Source organism: Rhinoraja longicauda, chromosome 31, assembly GCF_053455715.1.
Source record: "Rhinoraja longicauda isolate Sanriku21f chromosome 31, sRhiLon1.1, whole genome shotgun sequence".
NCBI lineage: Eukaryota > Metazoa > Chordata > Chondrichthyes > Rajiformes > Arhynchobatidae > Rhinoraja > Rhinoraja longicauda.
The window spans coordinates 20,056,644-20,068,828 of NC_135983.1; the positions used below are offsets into that span (position 1 = coordinate 20,056,644).

Sequence of the window (12,185 nt, forward strand, 5' to 3'; positions counted from 1 at the left end):
GTAAACACTGAAAGATCTGTGGTTGTTATATTTGGTAACATGCAGCAAGAATGTTACCTTCACCACTGACACAAAACACATCCTGTGGATTAAAGTTTTAGTTTGCTTTCTTAGGAAGAAAAGGATTTAGTAGGTTGTAAAAATAATTTAAACCTATTTACATAGGGCATAGTATCAACCCAATAGTATTGATCAATTAAGCAGTTCCAAGCAAGTTGCCTTTCTGAAGGTGGGAGGGAGAGTAATTAGGGGTTAGTCTGATTTCCTGAAAGGCTCTAAGATTTGAATGCGGCTCAAATGTAGTTTGTATCATTTTTTTGGGTGTTGTAAAACCCCATTGAAATTTCCTCATCATCCACTTCAACCCAGTCAAGGAGTCATCCTCCACAATTTCCACTGCCTTCAGCAAGATACCACTATTAAACAAATCCTGTCTTCCCCTTTCAACATTTCAAATGGATCATACCCTCTTCGATTCCCTGGGTCACCAATCTGTTATTAACGGTTGTACTCTTCGTGTTAGACTTTTGTAGCCAAGTAAAAGAATTTTGAGAACTTTTTAAATACAAGTTTAACATTTGCATTAGCTAAATTTGTACAATCTGAATCCTATCTTTAGCCTAAACCATTTCCAAAATTAACGTGGAATAATCAGTTCTCATAAGTTCTTAAGTCACAGCAGCAGAATTAGGCCATTAGGCCCATCAAGTCTACTCCGCTATTCAATCATGGCTGATCTCTCTTTCCCTCTCAGCCCCATTCTCCTGCCTTCTCCCCATTCTCCTTTTGCATTTTTCTTTGATTTAATCATGGAAATCAACCCAAAGTTCAATTCGTGAACATGGGGGGTTAGTACAGTGTGAATGTAAAGAATTCCCTGTATGTTCCAACAGTTTAGTCTTTTTAACACAAAACTGTTACTTCACTCTTATATGTGCGCAAATAGAGTACTGGTAATCCTTATCATAATGCAGCTTTGATTATGATGGTTTCCTCTATTTTCCAAGTCGTACAGCATTAAAACAAGTCCTTGGACTTGCATGCCATCCATGAAGAAACCCATTTGCACAGTTCCTACACTAATCGGACTTTATTTTAACTCGCATTGCCACCAACTTTTCCCAAGATTTTACATTCACCTACACAGGAGGAGAAATTTCAACCTTTACGTCTTGTGGAATGTTGGAAGAAATCCAATGCTTACTGGAAGAATGTGCAAATTGCATACAAACAGCTTTAGAGATCAAGATTGAACTCTGGTCACTGGAGTTGTGAGATAGAGGTTCCAGCCACTGTACAGTTTTAAATTATGTATTTCAGCTTCATAAATTCGGTTCAGTTTAATTTATTGTCACGTGTACTGATGTACAGTTGAAAGCTTTAGGTACGTGCTAACAATTGAGCCTATAAAGGGGAAAAATTGTTTAAAATTGAACGCACAAATTGGTCCATGGCCATGAGAGGAAAGAGCAAGAAAATTTGTTTGGAATGCTCTTGGAAAGGCCCAACAGGTACACGGCAGACAGTGATGTCCCAGATCCTGAGGACAATTGAATGCCGGAAAATTGAATGAAATAATGTTGCTGCTCTTAAAACGACATCAGAAATCAACCTTATTGTCATCATGATGTATAACAAGCTTTAACGTAACTTGTTGTGCATTTGAACATTTTCCTTTTTTTATATCAAAAAAAGTCTTAACACATCCAGTTAACGAAAGTCAGAAGGGAAAGCGAAGGTTTCTCCTTAAAGGGACCACTGATCTTTCTGTGAATCACAGGTAATGCCATAGTCTCTGCAACCAATGTACTTGAGCAGATCAAGGTTGCATCAATGTCCCAATTTTTGTCTACTGCGGTACCTTTAGTTCCTCTGTACTAAATGTCTAATATAGAACCGTTTCCTTGCCCCCAGGAAGATACTATGGAAGTGGAAGAGTTCTTGAAAGAGGCTGCAGTTATGAAGGAAATTAAACATCCCAACCTCGTACAGCTGCTGGGTAAGTTTGCACTGTTGAATTGATTTGCTACACTGATATCTTTGAGCACTCGACTTTTCAGGAAGAAAAATTACCAAGTTGATTTTGCAGGTCTCTCACCTCTTCCACAGATGAATTAAAATTAAAATATAGGAAGTAAAATAAAGAAAAAACAAAGATGGAGTTTTAAAAGTAAATTATTTTTTCATTGACTGCTACTTGATTTTGGATTGCTTCTCTTGAAATTTAATTGGGATAAGGGAAGTGGTTCAGTTATCAAGCCACTTGAAAACCAAGTAATCAGTAAAGGTTGTGTAAGAAAGAACTGCAGATGCTGGTTTAAACTGAAGATAGACACAAAAAGCTGGAGTAACTCAGCGGGACAGGCACCATCTCTGGAGAGAAGGAATGGATGATGTTTTGGGTCGAGACCCTTCTTCAGACTGAGTAAATCAGTAAATGTTGATGGTTTTTTAAAGTAAATTCTTGTTTGAGTAATTTATTGGAGCTCTTTGAAGTAGTACCATCTACTGTGAATAAAGAGGAACCAGTATATGTACTTTCCACCATTTGGCACTTGAATAATTTATTGTATCAAAGGTTATTATGGATAATGATAGCGTCTGGTTATCATATCAAAGGTTATTATGGAAAATGATAGCTTCTGGTATTGAGCATAATATGGTGGCAAGGATAAATTATTTTCTTGCTAATAAGCTTCTGGTATCGAGCATAATATGGTGGAAAGAATAAATTCGTTTCTTGCTAATAAGTCAGCATAAATGTATCTTTTTTGGGTTGGCAAGATGTAATGACTGGTGTGGCACAAGGATCAGATGTTGGGACTCGAGTATTGTCATCTTTATGGATAACTGAGATGAAGCAGCCAAAAGCCCCGTTCATAAAGGTAGAGTTGAGGTTACATTGGATTGGCCGTTATCTTATTACATGATGGAGCAGACGCGAGGAAGCCAAATGGTCCAAGCTCATTCTTAATTCATATGTTTATACTTTGTTAATTGCCAGATGCAGTTAGGGGCAATTGTGTGGAGAAATTAAATTCTGGTTTTTTTTCATGTTATTCAAAGGCTTGGGAACATTGTTTAAAGTTAAATGTATCAAAGGAGACACAAATATTTGTAAAGTGTGTTTTTAATTAAAATGAAGTGCTGAAAGTACTCAGCAGGGCAGGAGAAAAAACATTCAAGGTTTCAGGCTGACAGCCCTTCATCAGAACAATATATTGTCATGTTTTTAATCGAGTTGGATAATAAATAATAGAAATGTTGTTGAATCAGCTTGTGTTTTCCTGTCTTTTCATTTTGAATACTCAAGGCAACAAAGTAACAAACCCTCTGCAAGATGTTTTTGATGTTTTTTTGAAAATAATTGATAAGTATGTTCTGAAAAGGACTGTGGAACTTTGTTCTAAAGTCACAGCCAACAACCCAGTGTGGGGGGGGGGGGGGGGAGAACAGTTCTGTTGAAAACTTTGCATTGTTGCAATTTCTTTAACACCCAAAATACCATTTTATAACAAAGTTGGGAAATGTGAATTCAATTGGAAAAAATATTCAAATACCTTGATGCATTTTTAAAATTCAACTCTGTGGAGAAAACTTGTTGTACTTGCACATAGTCTAGACTATTAGTTACAGATAAAAAATGAATGTGCTGTGTTCCTTTGCCCCGAAGGTGTATGTACTCGGGAGCCTCCATTTTACATCATCACAGAATTCATGACTCATGGAAACCTCCTTGATTACCTCCGTGATTGTAACAAAGAGGAGGTGAATGCGGTTGTGCTGCTATATATGGCAACTCAGATATCCTCTGCAATGGAGTATTTAGAGAAGAAAAATTTCATTCACAGGTACGTCATCCTCGCAGCATAGAAGTTTACATTATTTTGTCATATTTTGTCATTCACTCCAACAAACTTTCGCACCTGAGCTTAATTTTAAAGAGCAATTAGTTGCAGAATGGAGCACAGCATTGAGATCATGGCTTGAACAATAACTAATTTGAAATGTGAAGTGCGTATTGACACTATTATCGTTTAGCTGGAGGCACAGTGGAATGTATGGCAAGAATCATTGATTCCGATTTCCATAAAATTAACTATGATAAAAAAATGTAAATGCTTTAAATCTGAAATAAAACAAGCAAAAAAGGCTGCATCTGTGGAGAGAGAAAGCGTTAACATTGCATGTCCGAGAGACTCGGGTGCTGCTTGACCTGCTGAGATTTTCCAGCATTTTTGGTACTTGTGGCATTGTGAGCTTCAAAGAACATTCAGTTGAGGCAAGTTCCTTTGAGTGCCAAAAGAGGAACAAATAAATTCAGAGTTGTGTGGATGCCTAAAAATCAAAAGCTGCTGCTTGTGGCAAGCATCAGGTTGTAAATATCAGTGAGAACCTAAGCTGATTACATTTGAATCAGAGGAGAAGTGAAAATTAAAATGGGAGGAAAAGAGAACGTATGAGAAAAGATTAGCTGGCAACATAAATGAGAATCCAAAAGTATTTGCTAAACACATAAATAGTAAAACGGTGATAGTGCAATAGTGAAGGAATATATAGTTCAGACAGTAGACATTAATATATGGTAGCATGGTGGTAGGAGAAAAACTGGTTGAACTAGTGAAGTCATCGGGAATGAATGGGATGCACTCAGATTTTGAGGGAAATATTGGTGGGAAATTGCCAGGTCATTTACCTTAATCAATGTTCTTTAAATATGAGACTGTTAGCTCGAGAAAAAAAAGCTGAGGGAGATTTGATAGAAGAATATAAATGTTGAGGATTCTGGACAGAGTGGATGGTGTGAGGTTATTCCCCTTGATAGAGAGATGAGACCAGAGCTCACAGGTACAAATACTGGGGAAGAATATTATTAAGGAAGACGTGAGAACATTTTCAATACATTACCTGCAGTTGCACTGTGATCTTCAGTAGGAAATGAATAAATATAAAAATGAAGAAAAAAATTAAATATAGATCTAATTGACCAATTGTTCATCAGTCCTGCCATTCCAGGATCAGTCTAATAAATCTTTGTTGCATTCCCTTCCTGACAAAAACATCCTCGGATAGAGGACAAAACTGCATACAAAACTCTAGATGGGAACTTGCCCTGTCTCTGTCCAGAAACAGCAAGAGGCCTCTGCAAGAATAATGACATTTTTGAGTAGAGGAGTAATGAAGGCCAACATACCATCTGCCTTCCTAACTGCTCACAGCACTAGAGTGATTGATTTCAGTGACTGACCCATGCAGAGGGTCCCAATCTTATCGCACCACCTCTTTCCCAATCTATCACCATTTGGATAATCTGCTTTTCTATATTTGAATCAAAGTGGATGTACTCATTTATCTTTGTTGTATTAATAAGTGCGCCTTTCAATTAACCATTCACCCAACTTACATAAGTCATGTTGGAAACTCTTTACTTCCTCCTCTTGGTGCTCAATCCTACTCTTCCCATCCAGGTTTTGTATCCTGTGCAAACTTGGAAATGTTACATCTAGTTCCCTGATCCAAGCTATTGATAAGAGGCTTTCGATAGATGCCTAGAGATGGAAGGCTACGGATCATGTGCAGGCAGATGAGTGAGATTGGTTTAGCTTGGCATCATTTTCGGCACAGATATTGTGGGCCAAAGGGCCTGTTCCTGTGCTGTACTGTTTTATGATAAATATATTATGAATAGCAGGGACACTAAACACTGATCTCTGCAGCACCCACAAGCCACTGCCTGCAACCTGTTTATTCCCACTTCCTTCGTATGTGTCAACTAATTCTCAATTCATGTCATAACATTACTCCCAATCCAGTGAGCCTTAATTCTGCACACACATCTTTTGTAACAAAAGCCTTGTGCAAGTCCATATGCACAACCACTGGTGCTCCTTTATCTCTTTTGCATGTTACATCATCACAAAAAAACTAGTACATTTGTTAGGCATGATTTCCCTTTCATAAATTATTATTTTCTGAGCAGATAAACAATTAATTATAAAATGACTTGTGTGGTATTTATGATGATGGATCTTGATTTCATTTCTACAGTTCTATTTAATTTCTATGTAGGTGATGGAATTATAATGTTAATGTAGGCATCCATGTGTCAAAAGTGTTTGACCATCTGTGCTCTGTAGAATGTTTGACCTTTTTATACATTAACTAATGCACAATCTTTGCATCCTTCACAGATAAATTTTGGTTCTTTACAGACTGTGTTTCATATTGTTGAATTTGTGCCTGGAATTCTTATTATTCCATGAAACTTAATTGTTCTTTTGAAATTTCATCTAATAGCAATTGTTTCTTGGAAACATGTTTCCCTGGAAGCTTAACTATTCTTTGTCTGTTTTTGGCGATCTCATTATTCCTTGTACTGTTTTCACAGATTCTAAGTGCCTATTGTATATTTTTGTAGGGATCTTGCCGCTAGGAACTGTCTTGTAGGGGAGAACCACTTGGTTAAAGTGGCAGATTTTGGGCTGAGCAGATTGATGACGGGAGACACATACACAGCACATGCTGGAGCTAAGTTTCCCATTAAATGGACTGCGCCAGAGAGCCTGGCCTACAACAAATTTTCAATCAAATCTGATGTGTGGGGTAAGTAAGTACACGTGTACAGATTTGGGAGAGGCCTGTTTTGAATAGTAAATGGTGGTTTAGGAAAGATTCTATTTCAAAAATGTTATTTTGAGTCACCTGCTTTATTTCCCTGCCATTGACCACATTTACCTTGAATTTTCTAACGTTGACTTCTGAATTGATTTTAAGTTTCACCATTAACAAGAAGTTATTAGCTTTGTGTGTTTGTCAGTTAACCTTTAAAAGACACTTGGACAGGTAGTAAATGGATGGGAAACGTTTGATGGGATCTGGGCCGGAGCAGCCAAGTCAGACATGTTCGGTTAGGTACCTTGGTCGGCATGAACATGTTGGGCAAAGGGCCTGTCTCTTTGATGTTTGGCTCGATGATATATCCCTCCTGTTTCCACATGGCCATAACCTTCCCCCTGAATGTCATCTTTAATCATTATTGATTTGGTAAAAATGATGAAGGATATCCATCTTGATTATCTTTCTCTCATTTTCATTGTAAGTAGTTTCGAGTGTAATTTGTGTCGGGCTGCCATTATTCAGTGAGGATTTTCCAATGATTTGACCATTCTTACACTATGTAAGGAAGTTATGTAAGGGAACCAGTGTGCCTCATGATGCAAAACGGCAGCAATGAAAGTGATTCCTTTCCACAATGTTTATCTTTGTTAATATTACTTATTCTTACTTTCTCTGCAGCATTTGGTGTTCTTCTGTGGGAGATTGCAACTTATGGCATGTCCCCATACCCTGGAATAGACCTTTCACAGGTCTATGACCTATTGGAAAAGGATTACAGGATGGAGCGGCCTGAGGGCTGTCCAGAGAAGGTTTATGAATTGATGCGAGCATGTGAGTTGGAATTATTTCACTTAGACTCTGTATAATACACCAGCTCCTGATAAACATGAGAGAAAGAGGGGGAACAAATTATAATGAGTACTGATGTTTCAGTCACTTAATCAAATGGGTTGTTGTTTAATTGTCATATGTACCATCATCAGAACAATGACATTTGTACTTGCAGCCATATAACAGGCCTATAATACGCACAGGTAATATATAATAAACCAAAACAAACAAAAAATAAATAAATTATTAAATTCACTGAATAGATAAATTAATTCGGCCATGTCTTAATTAGCAACATATTTGATTCTGAATCAAAAGCAAGTCAATCCAAGTGCCAATTTAGAGGTTGGAGTCCCGTTCTGGGACATGCCTTCTTTGATGGGGTAAAGCTCTGTCTATCCTCTTAACACGGAAAAGATCCAATGCCACGACTTGAAAGAAATGGAGGGATTAGTGTGTCTGAGAGACTCTATCCAATATTTATTTTTTAATCAGCACTGTTAAACATTGATTTGCTGTACATAAAGTTGCTGCTACTTTTCCTATGCTTCAGAAGTAATCATTGACAGAGCTATTGCAAACTCATCGTTTCGTTACAGTATCCAAAAATATAATCACTAATGGACAATTTTTTTTAGAATTAATTTAAAAGTTGATTTTTGCCAAATTATTTCCCTGGTTAGTCATGATCTGCAGAATGTAGTTCTGTATATCAATGGGTAAATTGCCTGTGGCGTTATGAATATCTTGCAGGACAATAGGCAGCTGTCTGGGGCCTGGTGACCAAGCTAAAGTGTTGGAAAATGCAGTGATAATTTGGATTTGGATGAATAAAAGATAATTTGAATGATTTATTTTCTAAAATACTTGATAGACTTGTGTAATTCACTGGAGCTCATGGCCTGTAACTCCATCGTAACTGATGGGACAAAACTGAACAGGAACTGTTGACGTCAGAACCTGCAAGGTTGATAATAAAGGATGCCCACATCACAGCAACTGAAACTCTGCTTTCAGTTACAGATTTTAATACTATGTAGATAAATGAATGTGTATCATGCTTTAAATGGACCACTTCATTGAGAATATGCACCTTATTTGGCTCAAAAGTCCCATGACAGTATATTCCATTAACCCGCTGCACCTTCCTCGTAGTTTTGCCTTGCAAGAAATACCTTGCCTTCTCTTAAATGTGTCTCTGCACTTTGACGATTTGGATGCTTGAGCAATAGGAAGAGATTGGGCAGATGCATACAGGAGGCTGAAAGGTGAACTTATAGAGGTGTAAAAAAATCATAAGGAGCATAGATAGGGTGAGTGCAGAGTCTATTCCAGGCAGAGGAATGAAGAGCTAAAATGGAATAGGTTTAAGATGAGAAGGGAAAGATTTAATAGGAATCTGAAGTTTTGTTGCCTTCCATCACAGTGAGGGGGTGTTTGGAGTCACTGTGATGAATGTTTGCGATGGGGTCGTGTGTCTTGTGGTCTTTTCTTTTTTGTTGTGTTCTGTGATTGCTGGAAATGTAATTTCGTTCGGTATCTCGGTATCGAATGACAATAAAGCTCTGTATTCTGTATTCTGTATGTAATCGTTTCACACCGAGGGTGGTGGATATCTGGACGTGCTGCTAAAGGAAGTATTTGAGGCAGAAATACAATAACAACATTTAAAAGATATTTGGACAGGGCCATGGAGGGGAAAGGTTCAGAGGGATATGGGCCAAACGCAGATAACGGGTACTAGTTTAGATGGGGCATCTCGGTTGGCATGGACGAATTGTGACAAACTAATTTCCAGCTGTAAGACTCTCTACAGGAGTGATGGGAAGCTCTGCAATCAAACTCTTCAGCATACAGATTACTCGTTGCCCTTACACTGCCTTTTCGAAACAGCCATCAAATTTAGTTCTTAAACTGCCCTCCAAGCTTTAACCCCATAACCCTGCAAATTAATCCTCTTCAAGCACATTTCACGGACTTTTAAAAGTTGTTGTGGAATCGCTATCCTCTATTGCATTCGAGATCTTAATATGCCCTTTCTGTGAAGAAGTTTGTCAATTTCCCTCCACTGCTATTATTGAAAATCTGTAATCCCCTGTTACTCATCCCCTTCACTTAACTGAATTCCCTCATCCTTCATTCTGGTGTGAGAAAAGTGTGATCACACCTCGGCTAAAGGTGCTCGCTGAAACTGCCACTGTTTTATTAAATCACAAAGGCTTGGCTATTGAGAATTGGAAAAGACAGCCAAGTATTAAAGTGGAGATTTGCTTTCCGTCAGCAGTTCTTGATGCTCAATGATATACCTGACATAGGTTAGCGAAATCTATTCTGTCAGAGGTTCTGATGAAGGATCTTCAACCTGAAACATTAACTCTCCACAGGTACTACCTGACCTGGTGACTGTTTCCAGCATTTTTGTTATATTTCAGATTTCTAGCATCTAGAGTTTATGAAATTAATTAATGCTAATAAGTCAGTGGGCTAATAAATCAGTTGGATGGAAATATTTTTTTATTTTTAACAAACTTATAAATGTGATACTTGTACTTCTAGGTTGGAAGTGGAACCCTGGAGATCGACCATCATTTGCAGATGTCCATCGAGCATTTGATAACATGTTTCAGGAGTCCAGCATTTCAGAAGGTGAGTGTTGGTTGTGCAGTACATACTAGGGCTCTTTGGCTGGCCTGGTATAAGCTATCAAGTGTCCTGAACTGCAAACAAAACCCCCAGTTTTAAAGATGGATAAAACCCATATTTATCTATTCATTTGCTCTATATTTATCTATTCATTTGCTGTAATAAATCATGTCTTTGGAACCAGGTCAGTATTTTCGAGAGACAATGAACGCGGGTGATGGAATCTTGAACAAAACACAGTGCTGCAGGAACTCAGCGAGTCAGGCAGCATCTGTGGAGGGAAAACATAGGCGACATTTCACTTCAGGATGGTTCTTCAGAACTTTGAGTTAGCAAGGAAGTGCATGAGTTTTCACCAGAAGTCTGCAAGCCTGCGGCCAGTACTTGCAGGGACTCTGCCCCGGTATTTGCGTGGAGGACCTGAGAGTTTGCCAGTATTTGCTGCACTAAACTTTTGTGGCTAAAGAGCTGACTTCGTCATTGTAAGTTCAATTTTGTAGATGAAATGTGGCATCGGCCTGCAGGTCGAATGTTAAAGCACTAAGTATCTTCCGCTGTTTTAATTAGTCTGGTAAATATCTGGATGTATACTGGTCAAAACAGTGAGCTGATTGCTGATCATATGGACTTAGCCTCCCATCGGCCTGACAAGCTTCCACTGCATGTCACCATCATTGTGCTTTTCCAAATAATTGTAAGTCCACAGGCTTGGGGAAGATTGAGTCTGCAATTTCTTTATGACTAAACACATTCACTCTTAGTATTGGACAAAGTTGTAAAAATTGCATATGTTGACATGGGGCTGAGGGAGGCTCAGTGCCCTGTAGCGTGGACCAGAGTGGGATTCTTTCCAACAGTCCAATCCGATAATAAAACAATTGCAGGTCCTGCCAGGATCAGGTTGAGTGTTAATCTTGTACCCGACCTGTCCTCTATCCTCCTCTTCATTCATGTTTTGAATTATTTGCTTGAAACAGTGTTGTCCAGCAATATAACGGTGATCTTTGTCTTGTGCTTTGCAGAGGTTGAAAAGGAGCTCGGGAAGAAAGGAGGGAAATGCTGTGGCAGTAGCAAGCCACAGGCTCCAGAGTTGCCGACAAAAACGCGTACCCTTCGCAGAACCCCTGAGAACAAAGAACCAAGCGAGATCCAGGAGACGACCCATTCGATATTTAAAGCCACAAGTGAATTTGGTATGTTTCACATTGCATGGGGTGTGAGTAACAAAGCAGGAGGTGGCATGGAAGTTTGGAACATTGTTCATTGCTGGTGACCCCCACATAATAGCATGCGTGTAACAGGAATTCCCCCTATGGGATTCATAAATCATTCCCTGAAATTTTTGTAGGGGGCAAAATCTAAATAAACACTATTTATTTTTTTGGACTCTCATTTTGTGATGTGCAGCTGGTGCGGCTTTGTGTTTTTGCAAGAACACCACTTTTTGCAAGGTGGGAGTCGCCCGTCTGAAGAGCAATTCATTGCTGTGGGCTAACATGAATTTGTAGCTGAACTGAGTGGATTTGAATTCATTTCATAGCAGGCTCTTCAACTCAATAATCATGAGTCAAATTTGCAAACAAATTTCCCTCTTCACCAACAACCCTCCCCGGTCATGCACCAACAGTGACCATAACGCATTATTCCCTCGCAGCAGTGATGCCATCACACCTTTAACAAACTTGTCCTTGCACTCTTTCAGTTCTGTGGCATCTCAACTCCAACACAAACATGCATTTCTCAGACCCCAACGTGTGTGTATGCTCATTGCACAAACCAGGCCCTCCCACTTTCTCTGCCTCCACTAATGTCCCAACTACATGCCTGCATCTTCAACATCAGCACTGACTTGCCACCCCACCACAACCTTCCACCCCCAGACATGCCCAACACTAATCAGCCTCTATTATCGAGACTGCTTTCCCAGTCACACTGTAAGACTGTTAGACATAGGAGCAGAATTAGGCCATTTGGCCATCGAGTCTGCTCTGCCATTCGATCATGACTGATCTAATCTTCCCTCTTGACCCCATTCTCCTGCATTCCCACCAAAGCCTTTGACATATATTCATGAACATCTTCATAGCACTGAA

General features: G+C 39.0%; 1 protein-coding gene across 2 annotated transcripts in view; it reads left to right on the top strand.

The window, feature by feature from the left end:
* The window catches only part of abl1 (c-abl oncogene 1, non-receptor tyrosine kinase), a 112,606-nt gene that overhangs the window by 90,193 nt on the left and 10,228 nt on the right, over positions 1–12,185 (top strand). For both annotated transcript variants that reach the window (XM_078426301.1, XM_078426302.1), the window contains exons 5-10: positions 1,915–1,999; positions 3,674–3,851; positions 6,419–6,603; positions 7,297–7,449; positions 10,006–10,095; positions 11,115–11,285. In XM_078426301.1, the coding sequence (XP_078282427.1) occupies positions 1,915–1,999; positions 3,674–3,851; positions 6,419–6,603; positions 7,297–7,449; positions 10,006–10,095; positions 11,115–11,285 (862 nt within the window). The remainder of the gene's footprint in view (positions 1–1,914; positions 2,000–3,673; positions 3,852–6,418; positions 6,604–7,296; positions 7,450–10,005; positions 10,096–11,114; positions 11,286–12,185) is intronic.